This window comes from Merops nubicus, unplaced genomic scaffold, assembly GCF_000691845.1.
Source record: "Merops nubicus isolate BGI_N331 unplaced genomic scaffold, ASM69184v1 scaffold4391, whole genome shotgun sequence".
Taxonomy (NCBI): Eukaryota; Metazoa; Chordata; class Aves; order Coraciiformes; family Meropidae; genus Merops; species Merops nubicus.
The window spans coordinates 83,167-111,093 of record NW_008588901.1 but is presented as its reverse complement, the minus strand read 5'-3'; the positions used below and the strand labels follow the sequence as shown (position 1 = coordinate 111,093).

The following is a 27,927-nucleotide window of genomic DNA, read 5'->3' as shown; positions in this document are numbered from 1 at the left end:
ACAAGCAAAATAAATAAAAACACAAGAAGACCATCTTACTTTCTGCTCAACCAGAATACAGGGACTTTGGGGTTCCATCAAAAACTCTCCTATCCACAGAGCTAATTCCTCTAACTGAATAACAACTTCTTGTATACTGGCAGTCATAAAAAGAAAAGGTAGAAAGAGAAAGTACATTGATGAATTTATCTTTAAAAACTGTAAAATGGAAAATGTAAAATCTGTTGGGATTTTCTCCTTGATGCTATATTCAACCATGCCTCACCTGAGGTCTGAAATTCTTCAAATCTATCTGCTTACCTTTGTGACAGCTTTTGAAGAAAAGGTAATTTCATCAATAAAAGTGATGATATCATCTGGATCAAGTCTATCCAAGTACTTTGAACACATATCATATGCATGTAGCCACTCATCCGTGGTTTCTGGTATTTTTTTAATGAGATGATGATCGCCATTCCAAAAAAGTTTTTGTAACCAGACAGCATAAATAGAGCTTGGTGACAGCATGCCGCCATCTCTTTTAGGAATTTTGGGAGCAAGTTTGGAAATAGATAAAATGTTCTGACTTGTAAGGACAGGCTCCAGTGTTTCCAGAGGGTTTTCATTTTCATCTGTTAGCTTTTTGTAATTAAGACCTATTGACAGAAGTAGAAAAGGGTAAATAAAATACAAGTTATCCATAGTTCAATCTACTCAAACACTACATTTACATGTAACTAAACTGGTATCTGCAGACCTAGAAAGACTCTGCTCCATCTCCTTTTACAATCATACATACTGACAGACTGGGAAGGAAGACAGGTTTATAAACAGCTAACTCTTGGATTTTACAGTGTCCTGAGATGTGTGTGAAATCTCCCAGTCCCTGGAACATAACATTACATATCGATACAAACTAAAAACAGCAGATTCTCAACAAAGCAAGAATATATATACACAGTACATAGACTCATGCTGCTATTTTTTTTAATATAAAGCCTAGAAAATCTCATCCACCTAAGGGATATGTCTTCTTTAATTAAAAAAAGACGTATTCTGATTATGTATCCATTGACACTTACTACCTATCTCAGCAAAAATGCAAGGCAATAACCACAAGTAAACAAGTGTAGACAACTAGAGACAGGACATATAGATTTACATTTACATGAATATCCGTATATTACAAGAGTCCTATTACTACTCTGGTTCTCACAGGAAGAAAACTTCTGCAAATTATTCCAGCAGCAACAAAATATTTCTGGCAACAAAACTATTTTACATATGCATACAATTCCTAAGACAATCAACTTCTATTGCTATTTCTTTCTTCATATACTTAGGGCCTGTAACCACTTAACTTTGCTGTTGTTCCTTGCCTACTATCCATACACTATGCTGAACACCAAGAATTTTAATTAAGGGTATAATGCAATATTTAATTTTTTACTGTACAAAGTGACTGATTCATGTCTGATGTACGGTCCTAGGACTTTGACTTTTTTGACTAACATTTAAAATAGCTCTGAAAGCAAAAAAACCCCTTCTTGACAGATTTTCTTTTGACAACCATCATAGAACTTGAGTGTTTAAACATCAGTAAGAACTGAATATAATCCTTTCCTCAAAAATAAAACAAATGCCTTTTTTTCTTCTTACAATACATGAATTCATATGCACAATATTTCCAAATTCTGCAGCAAAGCTAGTGTCTAATATCCATGAGGTTCCAGTATTGAGCAATTAATTGACCCCCACAGCAGGTAATCCCATACAGTGTATTTTTTTATTCTGAAGCTGTGTTTGGAGATATTTGACTGAAATCCAAGATGCTGCTAATACTTCGCTAAAAAACAAACTCAAAGTAGTGCTCAAAATTTCAGAGTCCTTTCCACATGCTCATTTTTATAGAGAAATCTGATTAATATAGGAGGACAAAATTGTTCTGGAAAAAGCAAAGGGTAACATCAAGGGTAAAACACAAAATAAAATTATCCTCTTTAAAACAAACAAATAAAATGCTTAAAGTTCCTAATGTATTATGTAATTCTGACTTTTGAAAGGTAAAGTGTCTCAAGTTTGTTGAGAACATTCATGTTAAACTTGCCATGTTAAAAATTATGCTCTAGGTGGTCTGAATTTCTTTTTTAAAAATTCACTGTGAATCATTGCCAATAATTTTAACTTGCATGACCAACAGAAACACGTTTTGAAAATATTTTTTGCTTGCTGTGATAAACTAGATTTTCTGTAATACAAAGAGAAGGAACTTACTCCTATTAGATATGACTAATCTACTAAAGTGTTTGCACCCATTTGATATGCTCACTGAAAAATAATGACTTGGATCATATAAACTTGATAAGCATAATCACGTAAACACTTACATAACAGAACAATAAATACAGTTACGAAGAAAAAAAAATAAAAGCAAGGAACTTTCCTACCTGGTGCAACCACTTTGAACTTTTTCAGGAGGCGGATGTGGGTGTCAGGTTTGACAGTATGCTTCACCACTTCTGAGCAACCACAGTTTTCAAGGAGTGTAAAATAATAAAGTAACCGCTGGTGATCTCTGCCTTCAATACTTGGGTAAACATATTTAACCATGTGTTCATGTAAAGTTTCAGGACTGGTTTTCAAAGTCTCAAGCAGACCAAGACTTTGTGCTCTTTCTTCTATTTCCAGTGTCGATAACCTACATTTAAAAAGAATTTTGGCTTTAAAGGCCTGGACGTGCCATGGAAGACTCTTCAGCTACCCGCTTGGTAGACCAGGACAAAAAACTTTCCTTTCTTTAAGGTTCAAATTTGTAAGACATTTTGAAAGAGTAAATGTTCACAATTATTTAGATAATTCTTATTCTCTGTGAACAAAAACTAAGGAGGTCTTGTATTTTTTGATCTGTTACATGTTGACTGGGACATGCAGATTAAGGGTCATAAATACTGAAGTAGGATTCAAAGTAGGATTTCACATCTCTACATACAGTTGTATGTAAAAATAGACATATGTCCCAAGTATGTGTACAGAAAGCCTTTAAAAACAAACAAACAAAAAAACAAAAAAAAAAACCCACACAAAAATGTCTTGTTGATTTTTTTAACATCTGAATGATGCTAGAAAATCCTATTGCCTAATTAGAAGTTCTCCTAATCTATTACATTCTGTCCTCTGTAGTCAGTGGGCACTTGTGCATGCTTTCAGAGACACTGCCACTGAAAATTGTCTCTTGCTCACTAATCTATTTGACACTATTACTCAAGCTTTGCTTATTTCATTTGACAGTTTTATCAAGTCAGTTCTCAAACTGTCATCCATGAAAGCTTATGAAAATATCAGCAAGTCTTGGGATGACCTCAGCCAGTCCCACTGCTTAAGGAATTTTTTTCTGATCCTTTTGAAAAGAATACATTAGCTCTTGCACAGCATGATTTCAGACACCTCCAGCCGGTTACATGAAAGATAGCTGCGTGCAATCACTTATTTCTTCCTCAGCTGGAAGAAAAATGGGTGTATATCAAGGAAGCCTCACCTTAAGCTTATACTTTCCTCAACTGAAAGTTTTACCTAAAATCTGAGGGAAGAAGTAATGTACAGAAGACTACCACGTTGACTTTCCCCAGAACGCAATTATATGCCACTTTAGGTAGTACAATTCATTTGGAAATCTTATGTCTTCTAATCCCACTTGATTTTCTTCTAGCTTTAAAATTCATTAAATTAGAAATTCAACATCAATTTTTCCTTAGTAAAAATGCCATATGCAAGTTAGAGCTTTTCTTTGATATCCAAGTAAAAACGTCCCAATTTCACCCCTAAAGATGATTTTCTTCCACCAAATACCACAAACACAAACTTCTCTCAGTTTAAAAATTACTCTGATTTCTGAGACAGAAAGGTATCTTTTGAGTTATTTTTATATCTAGAACCTACCACAGGTTGTTAATTTTCTAAACATTATCTTAATTCTCTAAATTCTTGTTATTGGTTAAGTGTTTTACCATATTAATGGAAACAAGTACAACATTAATGGAAATAAAACAACATTCACTCTTAGTATCAGACAAAACAGACACTTGGACTCGATATATTTCAAGAGTGTGAATACATTATTCTATCCACCCTCAAAGTTCACACTAAAGGATAGATGGACATTAAATTATATTGACAGGATTCTCAGAGGTTTGTCATGTGGTTTTGGGGTGGAGTTGGTGATGGATAGGAAGGGTCCATTATGCTATTCAGAAAGATTCTGGAATAATAGATTCTATGACAGGCAAACAAAATTTCCTGTCACTGAAGTCACAAAATGCATTTTATAGATTTTTGGTAATCAAAAATTATCAGATTCTTCAAAAGAAATAATTAAATTTCCCCTGAATTTTAAAAAATACAATTTTAAACAATCTTCATCAGATTCAAATTCACAGCATGACAAAAAAAACCAACCTGTGGTGTTTATTTGTCATCAAGTAATTGAAGAAATAGTTAATACAAACTATATAAGTGCTTCTTTTGAGCTTCTCCCTACGTAAAGTGGCTTATAGAAATACTGCATATTCAGTTAAAGAGATTAAGTCTTAGAATAAATTCCTTTTCAGTTCAGAATGAATGCATAACGAGGTATGCATTATTAATGCCATAATCCCAAGACTAAAACATACTGTAATAGCCATATGCTGTCAATCAACTTTAAAATGAGATTATGATACAACAAAAACATGCTCAGCAGCATATTATGCTATTATACATCAATTTGCAAGACTTTTTTGAATTTCATTAGGGAAAAGGTTGTTACTTTGTACTTCAGTGATTTCAGAATTCTATGAATACTAACTCATGGAGGACAAGAACAAAGAAAACCACAGAAAACTGCTGCAAAATACCTAAGGTAATATTCCAGTCCCAGACAAGTCAGGTGACTTTTTCACACTCACCCCAGTGTTGCCATGTTTATATCCTGGCTGCCTATTTTGTTTAAAGCACTAAATAATTTAGCAGCATCAAAATTTATAGGCTATGACTTCTGGAGGAAGCAAAGGAAAATCTCAATGTTATTTCATCTTCTCAGATCTTGCACCAACATCAAGCTTTGGTTTTTATGTCTCATATTTTATAAAATGTTTTAATGCTTTTTAATTAATAGTTAATGTTAACAGAGGTACAAATACTGCTGCAAGCTGAAGTTGCTTTCACGATTTAAAATTTGAAACAAATGACTAATCTGATCATGTCTGTCTGAACAGCAGATATGAGCTGCTGCATTACACAGGGGGTTCTGCATCACTGTCATCTGCATGTGCTATTCAGGCAAGCAGCTTAGTCTTTCACTGAGTGGGTTTATTCATCTTTCAGGTCCTGGAACCAACCATGGAACAGAAACTAAAAGCATCCCTCCACTCATGCCCCACAAAAATGTCAGGTATGGTCTGCCATAATCTGGTAGGCTAGAACAGTTCCAAAGAAATATTTGAAAGAAAGAAAAGTCCTTTTATAGAAAACTGAAACTGAGATGAATAGATTAATAATGTGAATGAGAAGTCCCAATAAAATTATTTCCTCTTCTATTATGTAGAAAAGAGATCACCAAATCACAAAACTAATATATATAAATTATTTATTTTAAAAACCAAAATAACAAAACAAACAAACAAAAATAAACACCAAAAAAAACCCAACTACCCTAAGATGTTTCAGGATATATTCCAAGGGACTGTAAAAATAACTACAAAATATATTCCTGTTGGAAGAATGTGCTAACCTTCAAAGCTATGGAAACCTAAACACTGAAACAAAAGTCCTGGGGTACTTAGAAGAACAATAACATATATACGAAATTTGTCTGTGTTGGTAACACCTGTTTTTGTGGCTGGTTACAAAAGCATCACATGGAAAAAACAAGGATTCCCAAATTATCACAAAACAAAAAAATGTGCAAACACAAACCAAACTCTAGCCCCAATACACTTCAATTTGCTCATAGGCTAGCAAATATTTCTGTGTAACAGCAGAGTATGTGTATTGGTAGAGGAGGCAACTCACCCACTGTCAGTGAATAAAAACTCCAGATGTGTCATGTGCACTTCCCAAAGTGGGACGCTGTACCGCTGAGCCAAAGAAACAGCAATCCTGTACACATTGTCCTCAAGTGTTCTTACAGAGAGACACGAAAGAAAACAAGGAAAAGTTACACTAAGCCCCTAGAGACATGACATGAAAACAAATATTTACATTAGAAAATGAATGACTTCTTTAACAAACAAGTTTCATAAACCAAGAAACTACAATCACTGTTAAAAATACACACAAAGTGTGTCTTCTTGCATTTACTTAGTGCTCCATATGGGGAAAAAAAATAAGGGGAGGGGGAAGGAATCAAACTACAGAGCTATTCCAAACACAACAAAATTCTGCTCCACCTGCTCCACATACATTTTGGTTCTCAATGACAGCTTCTGCCTAACCTTTGTTGTAAAGCAAAAACCTCAGTTTTAATCTCATTTCAATTACAAAGTGATAAAGGAAGTCGTGTGTCACAGCACTTATTTGATTTAGTTGCAACACCTACAGTGTTCTAGCACGACTATTGTGTAGGTCTTCAAAGCTCTTCCTAGAAGCTCACACACAGAAACACCCTTAGTGTTTGCAGAATAAAAGTAAGTGTGTAGATGTCCAACTCCACTCTATAAATGTCCTAGAAATGTTAAAAACTGTTTTTCTGTTCTTGTATTTTGCTTTAAAAAAACAATAGATGGAGAATCTGTTAAGTGAACCAAGCCTGAAGTTAACTTCATATTATTTTTTCTAATCCAGTGAAGTTAGTATAGTTCAGATAGACACAAGTGGTTCCTGGCTTTAGGATGTTATAGGAGCAATACTATTAAGGCTGATGCTGGGTTCTCTACATTTGATTTTGGTTCAGTTCTCTGTTGTGGTTTTTTCGTTCGGGATAATTCCAAGAAAAATTATATCTGTTTGTTATTAGATCCTAGCAGACCTGTAATGAACAGCTTGTAACAAAATATATTTGATATCATATGGTCAGCAGAATTCTCTTTAGATTCTTCAATTAAAAAGTTATGTGGGACTAAGCGAAAAAAGCCTTACACAATATGAACTATTAAACAATACAATTGCAATTATTGGTAAATTCATTTACAAACTTGTATTAATACAATACTGTTAGCAATATATTAATATAATACTTAATATATTTATGAGTTATTATAATAAGACTCATGTTAATTTCACAAACTTAAGTGACCTTACCCTATATGTTTAACATATTTACACCTTAGATTCTTTACATAGTTTTCTACAATCCTGAAGGGGTACACTTTGTGGAGAAATAGTATCTTTTAGTACATTTTTTATACCATCACCATGATCCATGTACGACAATAATGAACTATTAAGCAGTATTCTAGCCCCCAACACTGATCTCAATACCTTCATTAATTGGGGAAAAAATAAAGTGCATTGCTTTCCTCATATCATCAATTAAGACACAGAATATCTTGACAGAAAGAAAAGATGATCTTTAGGAATGATCTAATAACCCTCTGCTTAAAAAGTAAATACTACGGCAACTTCTAAAATGAACTGGGCAGTTCTAAAACAAATGATGCTACTGGAGAGAGTCCAACGAAAGGCCACAAAAATGCTGAAGGGACTGGAGCACCTCTCCTAGGAGGAAAGGCTGAGAGAGCTGGGACTGTCCAGCCCAGAGAAGGCTCAGGGGAGACCTCATCAAAGAATGTGAACACCTGCAGGAAGGATGCAGGGAGGACAGAGCCAGGCTCTTCTCACTTGTGCCCAGCGACAGGACGGGAGGCCGTGACCCTGTAAAAGATCTTCTACCTTTCTTTTATGCCCAGCCCTAACTGCCTGTCTCTGTGAGCCACAGGAGTGCCAGGGAAATCCCACAGAAGGCTCCAATGCAGGCAGTGGTTGGCTGCACTTGGTGCGTGTTGGTTTGGCACCAGCCTTGGTGCAGCAAAGCCTGAGGCAGTTGTTGTGGATGGCTCTTCCACACCCTGCCTGTGTGCTGGCACACACTTCCACAGTGTCAAAAAATATGCCTGTGTAGTACCATTCAGCTGGGATTTTGCTGACTATCTTCAAGCTCACAGAAATAAATATTTGGCATCTCAGAATTTATTTTTTTTTCCCCAGCTTGTTCTCTAAAACCTCCTTGCTGACAATTGCCATCTTCAACATTTTCTGCTGACATCAATCAGCTACAAACGCCACTGGACTCAATCATAATAAAGGGAAATGAGATACACTTTTCCAGTTGCCTCTTCCTCAAAAAAATGTTTAAAAAATAATCCAACTTGGAAAAATTAAATGAAAGTCAGAAAGAGCATTTACTTTCCTCTCATGTTTGGAGCAGAAAAATGAGATGGAAGGCTACGGCTGTTTGTTAAATTCTGCCGCAGGAATTCATCAGAGAGAACTTGCTGTTTACACTGGCAGTAGAGCAGAGCAGTACAGAAAAAGCATACACAACATTTCAGAAGCTAATGTTGCTAATATAAGCTGAAGTGCATCTGAAGTAGTTTTACATAGGATCTTCTGGTTCAGTCTTCTGGAAAGAGAACTAGTTCATAAGCACCAAAAAATTTCCAAGAACCCAACAAACACAACCTATGACATTCAGATTGCTTGATAATTGCACAACTTTTTCTAAAAATATGCAGTATTTCATATCAGTAACGTACGACAAAGAAAAAAAAAAATCAGTATTAAATCATTAAAATCAACTTCTAAATTCAGCTTTTTAAGAGAAGTAGTGAAAGGCTGAAGACCTTGGATCAGGTCAATGGAAAACCAAAACCAAACAAACCAAAACAAACAAACAGACCCAAACACACACACACCAACACAAAGCCACCCAAAAGCTGGCCTCAAGTAAAAGAGTAATTTAGAAACTTTACACAGTATAGCTGGCCTGAAACTACACTGGACTTCACTTCATCACTCAAGAACTCCCCTTCAGTCTTGGTCTGGCTTCCCTATTTCCTTTTCTGACTCAAGTGAATTGTTGACTGCTTGAGAACTAACCTTGATTAAGTCTGTGAGGCACCCAGATGTTTAAATACTTGATAAATAATGCATAATAAGCTCTAATGACAATACACCACATATGGAAGATAAAATTGACAACTCCCTGTTAAATAGTTTTAGCTAATTGCTCATTCTAGTACAAAGCTGTTTAGTAAGTAAGATACCATCTATTCCAGGTGTTCTTCCTGCAAACAGCACTTCATAAAAGATTAAAAACATGAGGCACTTAATGATAATTAAAAAAAAAAAAAAAATATGCTACACAATTATATTGAATTTACACACTGTTTTAATTAGAAAATGCAGATTAAGAGTAAACTATGAAGATTAAAGCGAGGAAGCTGCAAGCTGAACAAGTAATTAATTGGATCTTTGTAACTACCTAACATGGAACTACCACTCTCATCCACATGCTATGAAGCCTTATTTTTACTGACCCTTCCATATTGTGTTTGTCTCTACTTTCTGTGGAGAAACTTCCTCTTCATGTTTACTTTATTTTTATGAAAGACAGTATCTAAAGGACTCCTGAATGAGAATGTAAATAAGCATGCTGCATCCAAAACAAATGCCTGTAATAACGGAAGGATTTGTGTACTGAAGTTACTGTAGGCAACTACAAAGATGCAACACTCACCTCGTGACATACTACTGATATGTTATGTGCTTAATGAACAGCACAGCCAAACCTGGTAACTCCAATGGAAACACTAAAAGATGCTTACAAGCTATTTTTATGAACGCAGTGCCAAAATCTATGCAGGTATAGGTTTTATAGGTGTATCAAAAAAAAAAAAAAAAGCAGTAGCTTAGTGTTCAAAAGTGAGGTTATACTGCTTATTTAGCATTGTCTATCAAGACTTTTTTACTAACAAATTTCTGTTGGAATTGTATGTATGAGTAGCTACATAGGTGGAAGACTGTAAACATCTAAACGTGCTCTTCACATGCTTTATGCACAGAGTACTTTAAAAATAGGTTAAAAATTATACTAAAAGCTTCTTATTGCACAAAGCTCTTCCTTTGACAGTCTAGCAGCTATTCAGCTGTGATTGTCTTCAAAACAGAGTTCGAGTATATTCATGACTTTTTCACAGCTTATAGTACCTGCATGCAGGTCTTAATTAGAAGTATTTTTAAAATGAAAAGACAGTACTTATCTGTATCTTTCCTTTTTTTTTCTATTCTGGATAACTGAAAGGTGAGACAAAACCATTCTAAATGTCAGAATGTGTACAGTGAAGACTTCAGTACTTCCAAATTACTACAGGGGAAAAATGCTGTAATGTACAGTAGCTTTAACTAAATTATTAAAAACAAAATACAGTTAATTAACCTTTTTTTATTTTTAAATTATGATTCATTACAAAACTTCAATGCTTGAGCATATCCTAATAGATTACTAGGGCAGGTTTACAGGAGAGCAGATGAAAAGATCAGACCTCCATCTGCGCTCTGATTTTATTCATCCCTTATTAACTTCTAAATTAGCAGTTAACAAACAAAGAGTTACAGCTTCCATTAAAAGTTATTGATCCATTTATTTGAACAGCTAAGTGGAGTAGCAGAAAAGGCTCCAATTGTAGCAGCATTACAGTGTGAATATCTAAAGCAATTGGTAAGTTATCCCTTCCAAAAGTCACCACTACTTTCAATTTACTTTCCTGATTTAAAGCTTAAAGTAAATGCATGTTAAAATAAAGAAAATAAACATAATAGATGTTACTTACTCTGCCAATCCTAAAATTGTTTCTCTCTTGTACTGTCCATCTGCTGTAAACCTCTGCACATCCACTCCTTTGCCAAGTCCTTGCAGAATCTGAGCTTGAGTGAAATCCAGCAGTCGTTCGTTGTAGTAATGCAGCTGATTTATCAAAGTTGAGATTTCTTCAGGCCAGTCTGAGCAGCCATGCTGAGTAACGTGCTTTGTGACCATCTGAATCAACTCTTTTGGATCAGCCTGCAAAAATAATTGGCAGCAAACTAAAAGAAGACCTGTAAATATCTGCAAAACAATTTACCATTTTATAATTGGTCCCTGTGTTCAGAACGAAAACATTTATTTCCACTTCTGAGAAGTTTTATGTACAATAGAATTCCAAATTTTCTGTAAGGGCTATTCACTATGACATTAAAATTAAAATATCCTTTTGGAATATTTTAGACTATCCTATATGCTACAAAAAAAATCAAGCAAACTTACTTACCCAAATTAATAGTAACAAGTACTTCACCATGACTGGATTTGTCTGGTTTCAAAACTCTCACTTTTATTAATGTTGAACTAGGCAACTGATTGGTAAAACACTCAAACAAATAAAAGAAAACTTACAAAAATCTCTCCTCAATGCCAAACACTACAAGTAAGTTTACTCTAAAACAGACTCCAGCTCAAAAATAAGAATGGGAGCAATATTGCAAATTGTGGATTTTTTTGTTGAATTTCTGATACACTTCTATTGTACAAAACTGAAAAAAAGGAATAACTTAGCATTTTAAGTGTTAAGCAATGACACTTTCAAAGAACAAGAGTTGTTGCACGATCTGCAAATTACACAAGACATTGCCTACACCCTGAAATCTTCAAATAATTAAATACTGATCATCCATGGATTAGGTCAGCCTTGGTTTTCAAAATATCTTCATCACAAATCAAACTTACTTTTCTTCATTAGATATTATGCATTGAGTGCATATTTGATGAACCACTAACTTCTGCAGCCAAAAACCCACGTAGCAAAGCAAGAATTCAGAACATGAAACAAATAGAGCCTGCATGTTTGCAATGAAATCAGAAGGCCTGTACTGTCGGGAGTTCCCAGTTGTCTCTAGATCTGGACAGATCTATGTCTAGGTACCTCCACCTGCATGTGTACAACAGGGAACTGTTTGGCACATGTGATAACTGGATTTCTCTCTTCCATGAAAACTGAGGCCACCAGCAGCACAAGGCCATAGAGAAGCACCATGACTTCTGTGTAGCACCTACTGAGGAAGAAGTGCTCCTAGAAGAACCCCCAAAAAACATCTGGGGATGCCAACTGTCATTGAAATACTTGGAAAGAAACAGTTCATTTAACCACTGTGAACTCAAAAGTATTGGGTGTACTGGACAAATATACTTTGTTTTTGTTACAGAATGGTTCTGCTAAATTAGAAGCTAAATTTATGAGCATTAACTAGAGTGCACAGCAGGGTAAAACATGCACCAAATGTCTGAACCTTGAGGCATGCTTGAATTTTTCTATGACTTGCTGGTCATTCTAAACTGATTTTTTTTTTTTTAATTCCTTTTTTATTTTCAAGTCTTAGCTGACAGGCTGCTCACCAAGTCATAAGAAATGCTACAGGGCATCCTTTCTCCTCTCCACATGACATTTTTCTGAAGCCCTCTAAACATTGCAAACTCATTGATTTTATAAACTACATCAGTAGTTCTTTCAAGGTTGCTTAGGAGATTGGTAACAGAATAATAAAACCTCAGAAAAAAGATAGGCAAGCAGAGCAGTGCCTCCACAATGCAATTATATCAGCTGGAAACCAATCCACTGCTTATTATGTACCCTGGTATCTCATTTCAGGTGATACGCTCAAAAATGGAGCATGGAGCCAGGGAAAGTCAGAGCAAGATGAGGAAACCTGTTTAACATAATTGCCTATATCCTCCGTACAGTCCACGGAGAAAGGCAGGTCCCTCTCACAGCCTGGGAGGGTAAAGTGGCTCTCTTATGCTGTGTTTCCCCTCTCTCTGTTAAGGACAGTAGAAGACAACGCCAGCACTTTCCTTCCCATGCACAGCCCACCAGATTGTTCATAAAGTACACAAAGATTATCTTGAAAGGATTTTCAAACAATTATACCAGAGCTCTTCCTTCAGAAATGGCTTCTGAAGATGAAAAGGTAGCATTTTTACCATGTTTCCTGAATAGCACATTTTCCACTCTGAGGCAGAACTAAACTTAAGTATTTACAACAACAACTTAAAATAATACTAATTACTAAATCAGGTAGATTAAAAACATTTTATTTTTCATCCATTTTTGCCTTCAATGCACTGGACAATCACCACCTTTAAATGTGGAATTCCTTTTTAAAACAAATTATCTGCCACTTTACTTCCAATCATAATATTCTGGCCAAGCTGTCACACTCTCAAATGACATCACTTGTATCAACATTTATTCCCTATTTGTTACATTTTCCTAAAAGCATTTGTATGCAACCTGCCGTGCTGCCTGTTTATGCTTCAAAGGAACACCTTAAGGCCATCAAATCAGCTTAACCATTTTCCTGCTAATGCTTTTGCCAAAGAATGTCTAAAAAGATGCAGTAATAAGTGCACAGTTCCACCAGGACTGCTCTCTATCAAATCAGTCAGTACCATTTTACTGGTTTTCTGATCTGAACCTCTTCTACCTCTTGTTACACTACCAGGTTATAATAAAAATAAAATTTAAAAAATGGATCAAGGACCACCATGTGATACGGTAGTACCACAACAAACAACAAGGATGAGAAACTGGTACAAGGAGGGAGAGAGAAGGAAGTGAGAGATAATCTGATGTACATGTTGTTTTAACAACCAGTGTGATCCTTGGGTGTCCATATGAGGAACGACAAAGAAAAAAGTCACATTGATGTTTGTTGCCAAGATAACTAACTCCCATTGGTAGGTTCTTTTCTGGGTTTTGAAGTTCTAAAGTATGTTATTACATGGATGGGTCTGAAAAATATCACAAAAAATATTTAAAGGATTAAAGAAACATATCTTGCAGTAATATATAAATAATGCCTTAGGATCTACTGATCTTATCAACGACAGAGTTAGAGTAACAGAATCACACCCTGTATGAATGCCCATGTATGCCTATCCATATGTAAGTACAGAAAAAAAGTACATCAAACTCTTCAATCCAGGAGATAAAAGTATGAGATCTGATAGCTGATTAACGAAAATATATACATTCAGTTTAAATAAAACACAAAGGTTGGGGTTTTTTTCGTTGCAAGCAGTTCCGAAGGATTGTGTTGAACTCTTCAATGCCAAAATTGTTTCAAGTGTTCTCCTCTTTTATCCCTTACAAGACCTAGACAGAGTTAGAGTAACAGAATCACACCCTGTATGAATGCCCATGTATGCCTATCCATATGTAAGTACAGAAAAAAAGTACATCAAACTCTTCAATCCAGGAGATAAAAGTATGAGATCTGATAGCTGATTAACGAAAATATATACATTCAGTTTAAATAAAACACAAAGGTTGGGTTTTTTTTTCGTTGCAAGCAGTTGCAAAGGATTGTGTTGAACTCTTCAACCCCAAAAATGTTTCAATCAAGTGTTCTCCTCTTCTATCCCTTGCAAGACCTATGCTCCAAACTATCAGAACATGTGACATCAAAAAACAGTTTAGAGGAAGCCCACAGCCTGCTTCATTCAAGACCCTATACTGGTATCTGATGTGAGACTTTCTAGGTTTGTTCAAGCTATGAAAAACAATCTTTCCCATCTTGAAATTGTCTGTACAACTCATTGATTGGAATGACACACAGTTTTCCTTCTCTCAGATTTTTCATCTTTCTAAAGATGTAAAATGTTTTCTTAAACAACAGTGCTGCTTGCAACATATTTACTAGGCACTCAACACAAGCTCAATGAAAAAACTATAAAAAGTTGAAGTGTTCTGTATCAAGCTTCATAAAACTTGTATTTCATAATTTTAAGTATTCATTCTTCAGCATCTTCACATTTTTAAATAGTACATGTTTTTGAAAAGTTAAGCACAACTATTTCTACATCCACTAGATACCTCGTTCAGTTAGACGGGATGCTTGTTCTAACACACACTAACACAAAAGGATCATTGTAGCTTTAATGCCAGCATTCAAAAATGTCTTAACAGCTTTTAATTGAAAAGACCATAAAAACTAGCTAGTAACAGTAGACAGCCATAAAGAAAATGAGCAAAATCAGTAAAGGCTGATTCTCAGTGCAGCATTCACAGGGTTTACCAGTTCTTCGGCTTTCTTAAAATTTTAACAAGAACTTAAAAAAAAAAATAAAATCTCTACAGCAAGTTGTGTAAATACAAACAAGCTTTGACAGGCCAGACTGATACGAAGTATGGTATTAGATATGATTTAATCAGCACAGATGAGAACAAATTCTTGTCAATATTGCACCACCAGACAGTACCAGTAAGCCTCAGCTGGGGACCAGGGCCCGCATAACCAGGTATGTGAAAGCCATATTTCACTTTGACCATCCTCTGGGAGCCACGCCTGTGCAGCTCTTCAGAATCTGTATGTCACAGTGATATTGCAAAAGCAAAGCTTTTTTTATATTATTTTTAAAACTGGTTTTAAAGAGATAAGAGGTTTTGATTGTGGAATTTCTTCACTCCGATCCCTAAAATAAACTTAACTTAGATCCCCTACCCCTCCCTCAACCTGCCCCCCAGGCAAGTCACTATTTCTTTGTGCTTTCAGATCTCTTTACAAGACTTAATTTGGCCATACGCATCAGAGAAAAGAATATGAGTCAGGCTTTTCTCCTGTTCCTCTCCTGCTTAGGAAGTGGCAATAATTTCACAGCTATGGGGGTAAGAGAGATAAGTAATAAAACACTCTACTGTAAACAAGTCATTGAGATAATATTAGATTACTGTAAGGTTATTTAGCTTGTTTACTTCTTTTAAGACCAAGAACCTATCCAATTGTTCTTAAAAGGAATACTATTCTCCTGGTTTTGTTTCTAACGTAAATGATCTTCAGACTGTGATACAGAAATGACTAGGAACACTAATGACAAAAGCTGCTTAGATCATCGAGGCCAGTTGTCCTCGTCTGGGGTAAAACAGAACTGATTCTGTTCAGTGGTTTTACTTTTCAGCTCAGTCTCTCCTAAGTAACTGCACTTGTTGAAGTTGGCAGCATATTTTTGCAGGCAGTGTCTGCATCCAGCAGTGATAATGCTCCCTGTGTAGAGTCACTACCAAGGACTGGTGTGCAGAAAGGCTCTTGCTTATAAATGCTCCTATAGAAACCCACATCACTGCTGAATCTTGTGTACCATCTTGGGGTGCTGTGAAGTAGAGGGAGCAGCAGCCAGGACAGGTGACCCTAAACTGACCAACAAGGTGTTCCAACCCATATATGTCACATTCAGTATAAAGCTGAGGGATCACAAGGGTCAACTTTTCTTCTTCACTGGCTGCCATCAGGAGAGGACTCCATCCTTGCTGCCTTTGATTCCAACCTGTGTGTTCCTGAATCAAGTTGCAGAATCCAGCTCCTGTACCCGATTCCCATCTGCCATCTGAGTCCAGTCTGGCACTTCCCCAGTGCCTGATCTACAGCATCAAGGGTGATGGTGATGTAATTGCCAACAGGGGGGTTGGGTTTGATATTGGTTTTGCATATATTTGTATCTCTTTGATTTTATTATTTTTTACTTTCATGAAAACTGTTTTATTTTCTTCCCCAATCCCTAAGTCTCCCTCCCTTACTCCATTTCTCTCCCACTTCAGGAAAGTAGAGACCTGGCACTTGGCCTCTTTGAAACTTATGCAGTTGACCTCAACCCATCAATTCAGCCTGTCCAGATCCCTCTGCAGAGCCTCCTGACCCTCAAGCAGATCAACACTCCCACTCAATTTGGTATTATCTGCAAACTTACTGAGGGTGCACTCTATCCCCTCAGCTAGACAAAGACATTAAGCAAGACTGGCTCCAAAACTGAGCTCTGAGGGACACCAGTCATGACCAGCCGCCAACTGGATTTAACCCCACTCATCACAACTCTCTGGGCTCAGCCATCCAGACAGTTTTTTAACTCAGTAAGAAGTCCACCTGTCTAGGCCATGATCCTCTAGCTTCTCCAGCAGGATGCTGTGGGAAACTGCTTCAAGGTGCCTTACTGAAGTACAGGTAGACAACATCCACAGCCTTTCCTTGGTCCCCTAGGCCGGTCACCTGGTCATAGAAGGAGGTCAGGTTGGTCAAGCAGGACCTGCCTTTTATGAGCCCCTGCTTGCTGGTCCTGATCCCCTGGCTGTCCTGAACTTGCCATGTGAATACACTCAGGATGAACTGTTTCATAATCTTCCTCAGCACTGAGGTCAGGCTGAATTCCAGAAGACTGGTTGTAACAAACAAATGCTTCTGAGTCCCAGTTTAAAAGCCACAACTTTTAAAAAAAAAAAAACAAACATACAAAATTCAATTACACAGGTGACTGAGGGCTTCACAGTCCTGGTCTGCTTAGGAGTTTAGTGCTAGTAGTAACTTCAAAGTGTTATTTGAATTTCTGGGGAAATGACTGAAAAGTAAATATATACATTTGCAGTGAAATTAGAAAAGAAAATGACAAAAAGAACAGTTATATACATTTGCAGTGAAATTAGAAAAAAAAATAATGACTAAAAGAACAGCGCAAACCAGGAGTTGGTGAATTATGAAAGGAACACAAAACCAGAGAAAAACAGTTTGTAAATAAGCAACTGCTTATTTAGTTGCACTAGCAACTTCACCTAAACTGGAACTAAGTCATTTTATTACCAAAGTCCTGCTTTCTTCCACTATCAGGCAGTAAGGACCTACAATAACAATTCAAACTGCAAACAGGTGATCATAAACGACATTTAATGCAAACGTGCTCTGTTGCTTTATGAACAGAAACACATTGGGCATGCAAAATCTATTAAAAGACCTAGAAAATGACAGTATTTCAAAACTGGAATTTAAAAAGAACAAACCAGCTCTTTGGTTTGTTGGTTTGTTTTTTTAAAGTTAATTAGAAAGAATATTGCATGTTTTCAACAAAGAACGCTGCAGCAAAATGTTTGAAAACTGAAACCCTTGGAACAGGAAGGCATCGTACCCCACTGCCACTTCAACATCATTCTGGTGGAAAGTTGTGGAATCTTTTAAGGACAAAAGGTTGCCCAAGATACAGGTATGATTAAAGATATGACATAAGTCAAATCCCAGGAATATTTTCTGCCAACAAAACCCCCCAGAAGAATTGCATAAGAAATGACTGAGAGTTAAGCAGTTAGTTTTGAATTATGAATCAGATGTTGCTAGCACACAACCCTAAAATAGTATTACCTGCTGTTCTAACTTGTGCTTCAGAACTGACAATAAACAGCATTAGAATTGGGCTAAGCAGTGTACAGCATCTATTAGACAAAATCCTGTTCTGCAGGATTGTTTTTACTCTATTTGAAGAGGTACCACAATCACTGGCTAGTATTATCACAGTACTCAAAACCATGAAGAAAGTGCAGTTAACAAATTTTATTTCATCTCTACATTCTGTTTTAAGGTAAAACATCCACCCACGACAAAATTAAATCATAGAGTCAGTCAGCATATCTGCAGCACTTAGAGGCCATTCAATATTAATATGTGCATATTAGTCGAGAAATTGCCTTGAAGTCTTACTGAAGACATTAAGGTAAATTCCTAACAGATTAAACTTGGTTACAGAAGTAACACATGATCTTTTAATAGCCAGCAGCAGGAGAAATAAGCACAAACAAAATCAAAGTATTTATATCAACATAGTTTCCAATACAGAAGCTAATACTGCTGCAGGAAAAAAAAAAAAAAAAAAATAATGCAAGAGGCTGCTGTTAAGTGATAAAACATAAAAATAATTTAAGAAGTTGTCCAGGTAGTTGTTTCTACAGTTATGTTAAATGACCTGTGTCAATAGAGTTGAACAAATTGCTCTAGTTCTCTGTTTTAAATGCTTTTCTGATTTGTTTTTAATCAGCTATTCCTCCACTAGTGAGGAATAATATGTCTCAAAAGAAATATTTTCATAGTTTCTCTTCTAACATGTGTTCTCTTACAGACTCTCTCAATTTATTAAGACATTGACCAGTCAAGATTAGGTAGAAAAATCTCATAATTTTGCCTGACAGCTGTTTTAGTGGAACTAACACTTGAAATATAAAAGGTTAAAATGTCAACTGAAAGAATTCCTCTAAAAATAGAAAGTTATTACATAGTTTTGAGTGCCTACTAAATGCATAGTACATAATTAGCTTCCCATTTGCAGTCAGCATTACTCTCAGTAAATGATGTCAGTTTAGATAGTTATCCTAACCTTCTATGTCCCTTTTCTCTAAAAACCAAAAATCATTGTGCTCTATTTTTGAATAAATTATGTTACTGTATATTCTTTTGGAATATGACTTTAATCTTGATCTGTATGGCAGCAGCTATAGTCATACACAGATCTGGGACAAGCATACACTCCTACTGTAAAACTTCATTACAATATGACAGTTTTACGTACAATACCGTATCCTATTAATTTGTACAGTTACTTGACTGGATACATGCAAGTATTTCTGTATCTTATTAATTTAAAGCTTGAAAACTAAATATTCTATGAGCCACAAAACACATTGTTTCCTTTTTCTGACAGTTATTAAAATGCCAGAAGTCAAACATTTTTTCATCCTAATGCAGGAGCACTACTAACACTTCTGATTAGAAGCATGAATTTCTCAATGGCCACCTTCTCTTACTGTGCTGTACATTTTCACGAATAACACTGTAGGCTAAATTTATAGAGGCCAATCTAGCATTTATCCTCTACTCTCCAAGATGAAAAAAAAACAGCCAAATGAGAAAACCCACCACCAAACAGCCAAACCATCAAAAACCAAAGACATGGAGGAGCCAGCTTTCTCACTTGATGGAAATTCAGCATTGTCTGAAAAGTTACTTATACTGTCAACCCAGATGAATAAAGTTCTGCTTAAGTATTTTGTGTCCTAAGATGAATAGACAATTTCAGTCAGGCTGCTTGCAAAATTAATGATGCTCACTGACTGGAGAAAATAGTTACAGAAGCACAGAAAAAGAAAGTAAAAAAAGATTGGGAAAGACAGCTTCAAAAAGCTGTTGGTCATCTTTATACTGTTTCCCAAAAGAGGAACAAAACCCTTTGCAAGAAGGAAGGCATTAGTACTTAACCCATCTACTTCCCTTGCATGAAAAGCCACAATTGTGTCTCCAGAGGAACGCAGGCAAGCTAGACCTCAAACCCCTGCTGAAATGAAAGGCTAGTTTGAAGATCCTCTTTTCTAAAAGAGTATTTCTGAAGAGCTGGTTCTAGAACAACACTCGCTCTGCCTTCAGAAATAGGATTTAAGAGAATAGCTTATATAACCCTTGAGAAACGAAAAGCAGCAACACTGTAACTATCTCATTTTCTTAAGCAAAATTTAGCTTTAAAGGAATAAAGCCAAGGGAAAAAGAAAACCAAAACTAATGAACAACTATTTAACAATATCTCTTTTCTTAGTCACCTAAATATTATTTGGTCTCAATTAAGAATGCTGATTCTTTATACTATTGTGTGCTTCACACAGAAATATGAGTATCTGTGGAAAAGTGGCTTATCTATATCAAGCACATCTCAGCTAAAGGAACATAGCTGTCACTGTCTGAGTGCAGTGTCACTAACTGCTGGATTACTATTTCAGGGATCATACTGGAAGATTTTCAAAAATGTCCACAATGACTGTTAGTTCAAGAGAGTCTACTTGAGATGTAAGCCTTCAAACATAGAAGTTTTTAGTGAGGTCTCAATTTTTATTAGCTTAGATATTGACTTTTTAAAAATGTGTGCTTATTTGTTGAGACATCACTGAAAAATAAGCAAATCAATGTGGAAATCTCCACAAAATGTGACAGGCCAAAGAGGAAATTAAAAGTGCTAGAAAGTAGCTGGAAAGTGTCTTATAGAGAATAGTAAAGCTGACAGCAAAAATTTCTGAAAAGTTGCTAAGAAATCAGGAAGCCAGCTAGGGAAATGGTAGTGTGAAAGGGGCACTCATGGCTCAGTGCATTCCAGAGGAAATCAATGGAATCTTTGTGTCAGCCCTTACTGCTGAAGGTCTAGGGGAAGAGTGCTCAGAAGAGCTAGATGCGTTAGGAGAAAACATTTGGGAAGTGCCAGGCCAGTTAGGAAAGTGCTTGCCCATCACCATGACCAGATGGCTTCCATCCCTTAGTTCAAGGAACACAAACAGGATATTATGTTAAATGGCAAGCTAAGGTGCATCCATGAATGTTATAAAGAAACCACTGTCCTGCAGTGCAAGTCCCATCTACAAAATGCATCCCAAGGGGATCCTCACAGGAATCACAGACCAGCTAGTTGTATTGCCAGCCCTGGTAAGAGATCCTCATCTCTTAACAGGCTCTGTACAGAATCACAGAATGTCAGGGGTTGGAAGGGACCCCCAGAGATCGAGTCCAACCCCCCTGCCAGAGCAGGACCATCTAGGTCATCTATGTGACTAGGGCAGGTCACACAGGAACACATTCAGACAGGTCTTAAAAGTCTCCAAGGCAGGAGACTCCACAACCTCCCTGGGGAGCCTGCCCCAAAGTCCAGTCAGGAAACTTCCATGGTCAAGGGATTGGAAGAAGTTCCTATTGTGAACTGAAACATAGTAAAAGGAGAGGTGAAAGCTTAGTGAATGCTTTTCAGATAGGGCAGAGCCAGCAGCAAGCCCTCTAGGAGCAGGTTTTGACCACTTTTATTCAAGAGAATCTCTTATGTATGACCTGGAGAAGGGAGAAGGAATAAATATATAAGCTTTCTGATGATACTAAGCTCTATGAATTATTCATGTCTCATGGTACATATCAAGACTATAGCATTTGGTCCACTTCAGTTAATTTTAAAACAAAGAAAAAAGAAAATAAACCAAACCAACCAACGAACAAACACCTCTCCAAAGATCACTCCTTAGTCTGCCAGCTAATGCCTCATTTGTGATGCCTTCCCCTGCTGTCCTCCCTCTCCCTGGTTCTCCTCTCTTCCACAGACTTCACACACATGAAGGAAGGTCAATGGAAGACAGAACAGTGCAGCAGATTCTGGTTATAGAGTTTTACTCTCACGTCTCCCAGTTCTGCTTTTGGAACCATCAGATATGCACTGGATGTAGAAACAAAAGCATTTTGGATGCATTTCAGCATCATAAACCAAACAGAAAAAGGGGCCAAAAAGGAGACAAGGGCTTGAATCAGGACTTAAAATAGTAATAAAAGTAAAAGCAGGTCTTGTTTTAAGTCCCTCATAAGCCAACAGTAAAGAGCACTACCATTCTGCCATCTACAACAGACTTCAGGCTACCCATTGTGTTTACTGATGAAAAGTTGAACACCAAGACAGAACGAAACAAGACTGACACAGTTTGTCACTTTTGTGTGTCAGTGTTAACAGACTCCAGTAGAACTTCATGTACACAAACACAATTTCAGATGAAAAACGTACCTGCTATTTCTAGTGAGTTAAGTTCAGATTTTAAAAACGTGACAGGATGTTATTATTAAACACAAATCCATATGCAACCACATAATAAGCAGTTGATTTCCAGTTAGGTAATACCTCGTGTATATACACTTAATTTCTTGCTGCACTATGGTACCATGTAATAAGGTCAAAGCCATTAGACCTCATACAACATGGGTACTGAATCTGGTACCCCCCAAGACCTGCCTTGCTGCCTCTTCCTGTACACAGCTTCCTTATACACTATTTCTATTTCAAATAAAATCTTTATTTTCAACACTCTATATTCAGAATACACCTAAAACTATAGCATAAGGACGACTACTGGGAGTTCTACTTCTCTGGCTTAATAAAACTGTATTTATAAGTCAGCTAAATCTTACACAAACAACCAACAAAACTGCTTTGGAAGCCTGGTCAGGCCTGCAGAATGAAATCCCACAAAATCAATACACATTTCTATACATTCAGTCCCAAGTTCATAGCACTCTTCTTTTGACCATGCTTTCACTAATGGAAAAAAAGATAAACACATATCAGCATGTAACAATTTAAAAACTCTCACAGAAGCTGCTTCTCCCCTATGGGAAAGAAGATGAGAGAGAATAAGACACACATGACATACCTGCCACAGCTACTTAATGCACATCAAGCCTAGAGATGCCATTGCAGTGAGGGCAGGGCGGAGAGCCTAAATATGGTCCTGTGAAGGAAGATGTGAATAGACAGAAGTAATGGCCTAACAATGAAAGGAATGAAAAGAAACACCACAGGAACTAAAATACACATTGGCTGTGATACAAACAGTAGGAGAAAATAAAAGCAAAACAAGGAGAAAACCTTACTTTGTGGACAGTGAATTTATGTGAGGTGAAAGCAGACCTAATTCTGCCTCTTTCAGAGATTGATGGAGGCTTCCTTAAGTAGCGAGAAATAGAGGAGAGAAGGAGGTTAAGTGCATAGAGCACGAATTCACTGTATAAATGCACCCTTTCACACAGTGTCTCAAAAGCCAGCTCTATCAGGCTACTTAACTCAGTGGAACTGAACTCCCAGCTTCTTCATCAACTCCAGGCTGCATCAAAAACATCACCAAGAATGTCCGAGGGTACCATTTCAACATACTGCCACTTGCAATACACAAAAGGACAGGAATCAAGCTCCTTTTCTTGAATGACAATTAAGAGGGTAAGAGAATAAAATAAAAATCTAAGGATTTTCTGTTAACAGCAACTTTACTCATCTGCTATTAATAACAAATTCCAATCCCCTCTGCAACTTAGTGGTATTTGTTAGAACTGCTGCTGATACTCAAAAAAAAAAAACACCTTGCTGCCCAGTTCAGACCAGTAAACTATAAACTACTCCTCTCTAAAACCACCAGAAATACAGATTAGTAGCATGAGGACAGAACATAACATATTAATTAACCTTAGGGTAATTAAACCTTTTCACTTCTTTCCAGAGTAAACAATCCCAAGATATATTTATTCTGGTCACTTATCAGACCTCCAGGATAGGCCAAATGAGGAGATAAGCTGTTAACAGCAAAAATCATCCAGCAAATTTCTTGCTCAGCTGTACAGCTTCTCTTCTCATTCATCAAGACTGGGAAGTAGTCAGCAGTGAATCAGAGCTGGCAGCGGGGAGACAGCCCTGATGCTGTGCAAGCAAGGGTCAGCAGTTTTAGCCACAAATGCAAAGCACAGCACTGTAGGGGCTGCTATGAAAGTTAACCTCATCCCTGCCAGACCCAGCACAGACCTAAAGCCAAAGTAAATTCAGCTTCTCAAAGGGTAATGAGTATCCTCACACCAATGTTTTTCCAGAGTCAGTTCATTTCTGGAAAACTTGTTCTCCTCTTCTATCTGGCATTTTTCATACCTTTATCTATGGTTTTATTTGGTTGTAGAGCTCCTTTATTGTTTTCCTCAGGATAAGAAACTAATTTAGCTCAGATGCTCTAAACTATAACTACTATGTTTATATTACTATTAACAACTGACATTCAAAATTACCTTGGGTACAAAACTAAAGCAGTACTTTACATTCAAATCCCCTTGTTTCCCCTTAAAGCAATAACTTCACCAGAAATAGAAAATATCAAGCTGATTTTCTTTTGGGCACCAACAAGAAAAGTTAAAGAGAATTTCTGGTAATTTATAAATCTGTTCTGATGTGCACGTATCAGCTGTTACCATTTTGTATCACAGTAATTCAAAAAATAAAAAAATCAAGCCTTCATGCAACAGACCCAAACACTTCCAAAATATCTTTCTTGACTAACTAGCAAGTCATAAAAGTCTATCTTAGCCAGTGGAAGAGGAACTCTCCCCCTCCTGCTCCCCATTACCCCTGTGACACATCTGTCATTTTCATCCTGAGAACATTTCCCCCATTATGCCAGAAGTACTCATGTAGTGTTTTGAAAGATTTATACCATTTAATTTTAAAGTAAACACAGGATGTGTAGAGTTCTCCATGCTTCTGTACAGCTTCTTCTAAATTCAGCTGGAGTTTTCAGACAGGATACTTGATTCAGTGGACTAGAGGAATAATATCTGACTCAGATGCCATTAAACAGAAATATATGCTCTATGATCCTAAGGATCTACCTTGTAAGCATGCAGATGAAGTGACAGATGTAGATCTTTACTAAATATGTAGAGGTTTAGAACAAGGGAAGAAATAAAAGAATCAGTTATACACCTTCACCCATGAAAAAACAATTATCTTCTAAGAATAATGCATAGCTTTGAATTACATAGTTAAAGGACCTAGAGATGCATTTCTGTTTTGAGAAAGAGTCAGGTGATAAAGTTGATGAAAGACAGCAGTGTCATGAACTGGAAGACAATCTACTGTGGAAGGACATCTACAAATGAATTTATCATCTTCATAAAAGTTTGTACCATAAAAGTTTAAAATCCATTTCAATTTCTTTACCCCTCAACAGAGCTCTTAGGAAACACAAAAATAAAAACCATGGCTAGGTCTATTCCCACGGAAAGCAACTCACAAGCAGAGCCATTCTTTACTACCAGCATCTAAGATGTACATATAAGCAAATGGCTGTCTTACAGAGGAAACTGAGCATTTAGTCTGGGGGAATCTTGGGGAAAAAAAGAAAGGGGTAGTTATTTTGCTCAAAAGCATCTGTTTCTATTACCTTTAATACTTCAGTGACATTCCCTCACTGGATACCCTTGGGAATAGTAAGAGTGAAGTATTTTTCTATGTTGTTTTATTACTGAGTATTCAGGGTTGGTTTTTGTTTGTTTGGGTTTGTTTTGTTTTGTTTTTCTTGGTGTGCTGTTAATTCAGGATCTTCTCATACAGTTCTTTTCAAAAGCTACTGTTTAAGAGTAATACTTAAAGATAACCCATATTCTTTTTAGCAAACAACTTAGAATCCGATGCTTACTACAGCCATTTACGGTATTTTACCAAGATGGAACAAAAGATATAGCCAAAGATTAGTAAGAGATAAAATAAACAGTGCTGTTGATAAACCTTTGCATATTAAATGGCAATTAGAGTAGAAATAATTCAATCTTAAAACGTCTGAAAACTGGCCACCACAAAAACTGGCTGCCCTAGGCCTAGCTGGGTGCACACTCTGCGGGGTCGCACGCTGGCTGGACGTTCAGGCCCAGAGCTGGACATGCTGGACCCATGGGCCACGGTCACCTGTATGAGCCTTAACAGGGCCACGTGCCGAGTCCTGCACCTGGGCTGCAGCAATCCCAAGCAAAACACGTGGGGAGGAGTGGCTGGAAAGCTGCTCGTCAGAAAGGGACCTGGGGGTGTTGACTGACAGCTGGCCAACCATGAGCCAGCAGTGTGCCCAGGTGGCCAAGAAGGCCGATGGCATCCTGGCTTGTGTCAGGAACAGAGTAGTCAGCAGGACTAGAGAAATGATCGTCCTACTGTACTCAGCACTGGTGAGGTCACATCTTGAGTACCAGGTTCAGTTTTGGGCCCTACAGTACAAGAGGGACATTGAAGGTCTGGAGAGGGTGCAAAGAAGGCAAACAAAACTGGTGAAGGATCTTGAGGACAGATCTTATGATGAGCGGCTGAGAGAACTGGGGTTGTTTAGTCTGAAGAGGAGGCTGAGGGGAGACCTTACTGCTCTCTACAGCTACCTGAAAGGAGGTTGTAAGGAGACAGGTGTGGGCCTCTTCTTACATGCTTCAACTGACAAGAGGAAATGGGGTTAAGTTATGCCAGGGGAGGTTTACATTAGACATTAGGAAAAACTTCTAAGAGAAAGGGTGATCAAACACTGGAACAGGCTTCCCCAGGAAGCGGTTGAATCACCAACCCTAGACGTATTTAAAAGCTGTCTAGATAGGGTGCCCAGGGATGTGGTGAAGAAGTGGCCTGGTAGAGTTAGATAATGGTTGGACTTTATGATCTTGAAGGTCCTTTCCAACCATAGTGATTCCGTGATTCTGCGATCTCCATCCTCTATTTTATTATTTACTCTTTCAAAAGGCTTCACAGCTCTTTCTATAAGACTAAAACTAGTCTATTACCTGAAAAAAAAAAAGTAAATTTTTTCACCAAAAGTGTCTGGCAGCTAGTGCCTTATTAAACATCCGTGTGTCACCTCTTCGATTAACTTCAGAATTTGCCCTGTAACTGCTTTAATCACAGGCCATGAATAAGAAGCAAAGCTGTGACATTTTAAAAAAATAAATAAATAAAAAGACACTTGTCAAAGGAAATCAACAAACTCATCAGTGAATGAGGAGGACAAATTTTCTAAACACCATATGTAAACCTAAATACAAAACACACCTCAAGGCAGACTCTGGAAACTTTGAATAGCACCATTCTTGTTGAAATAGCCACTTGACTCTTCGTAGGAAGTACTATATAACATTAGTACTGCAAGGTGACAGCATAAAGCTATGCTTGTTATACTCAGTGTTTATAAGCTGCTTTGAAGACTGATAGTGATATTACCTTTCAAAAACTCTTGCACAAACTGTGAAATACTTGTCTGTATACAGCACTGTAGAAGAATAATTATGTGTAAGTTAATGGGCTGGTCACAGTGTTAAGTCCGATCAGCTTCTTAACAGGCTTAACTCATGTACAGGCTTTTTAGAATAGTTTTAATGCCACACATTAATGAATATAGTTTCAAAAAGAAAGAGTACTAACCCTATAGAGAGGGTGGCATTTGTCCTTGAAACATGGTGCCAAACGAGCATAGATCTGCAGGCTATAGTAATAACTTGCCAGCTGGAGAGATAACGCAGAATGTAATTGCTTTTCAAAGCATTTGTTGGCATCTACCACCTAGGAGAAAGAGAGCATTAATTTAGATGAGAGAATTAGCAAGCTTACAACATTAAGTGCACAAACTTTCTAAAGAGCTACTTGCTGCGATTTAGAAATAGCTTTATGTTTTTCTGGCACAGAAGTAAATCAGTAACCTACATACACAAAGATAATTCTACATTATTACGCTTTTACCCCCTTGCACAAACAACTAACCAAAATGATTTTCCAAGAAATGTTTTGCTGCTTCCATA

The 27,927-nt window shown here is 37.0% G+C and overlaps 1 protein-coding gene across 1 annotated transcript in view; it reads right to left on the bottom strand.

Annotated features, from left to right (window-relative positions):
- NBAS (neuroblastoma amplified sequence) overlaps positions 1-27,927 on the bottom strand; it is a gene marked incomplete at both ends in the record, with an annotated part of 123,217 nt that overhangs the window by 14,304 nt on the left and 80,986 nt on the right. The window contains 5 exons of the mRNA XM_008949395.1: positions 301-635; positions 2,427-2,677; positions 6,025-6,135; positions 10,782-11,011; positions 27,554-27,691. Coding sequence (XP_008947643.1) covers positions 301-635; positions 2,427-2,677; positions 6,025-6,135; positions 10,782-11,011; positions 27,554-27,691 — 1,065 coding nt within the window. The remainder of the gene's footprint in view (positions 1-300; positions 636-2,426; positions 2,678-6,024; positions 6,136-10,781; positions 11,012-27,553; positions 27,692-27,927) is intronic.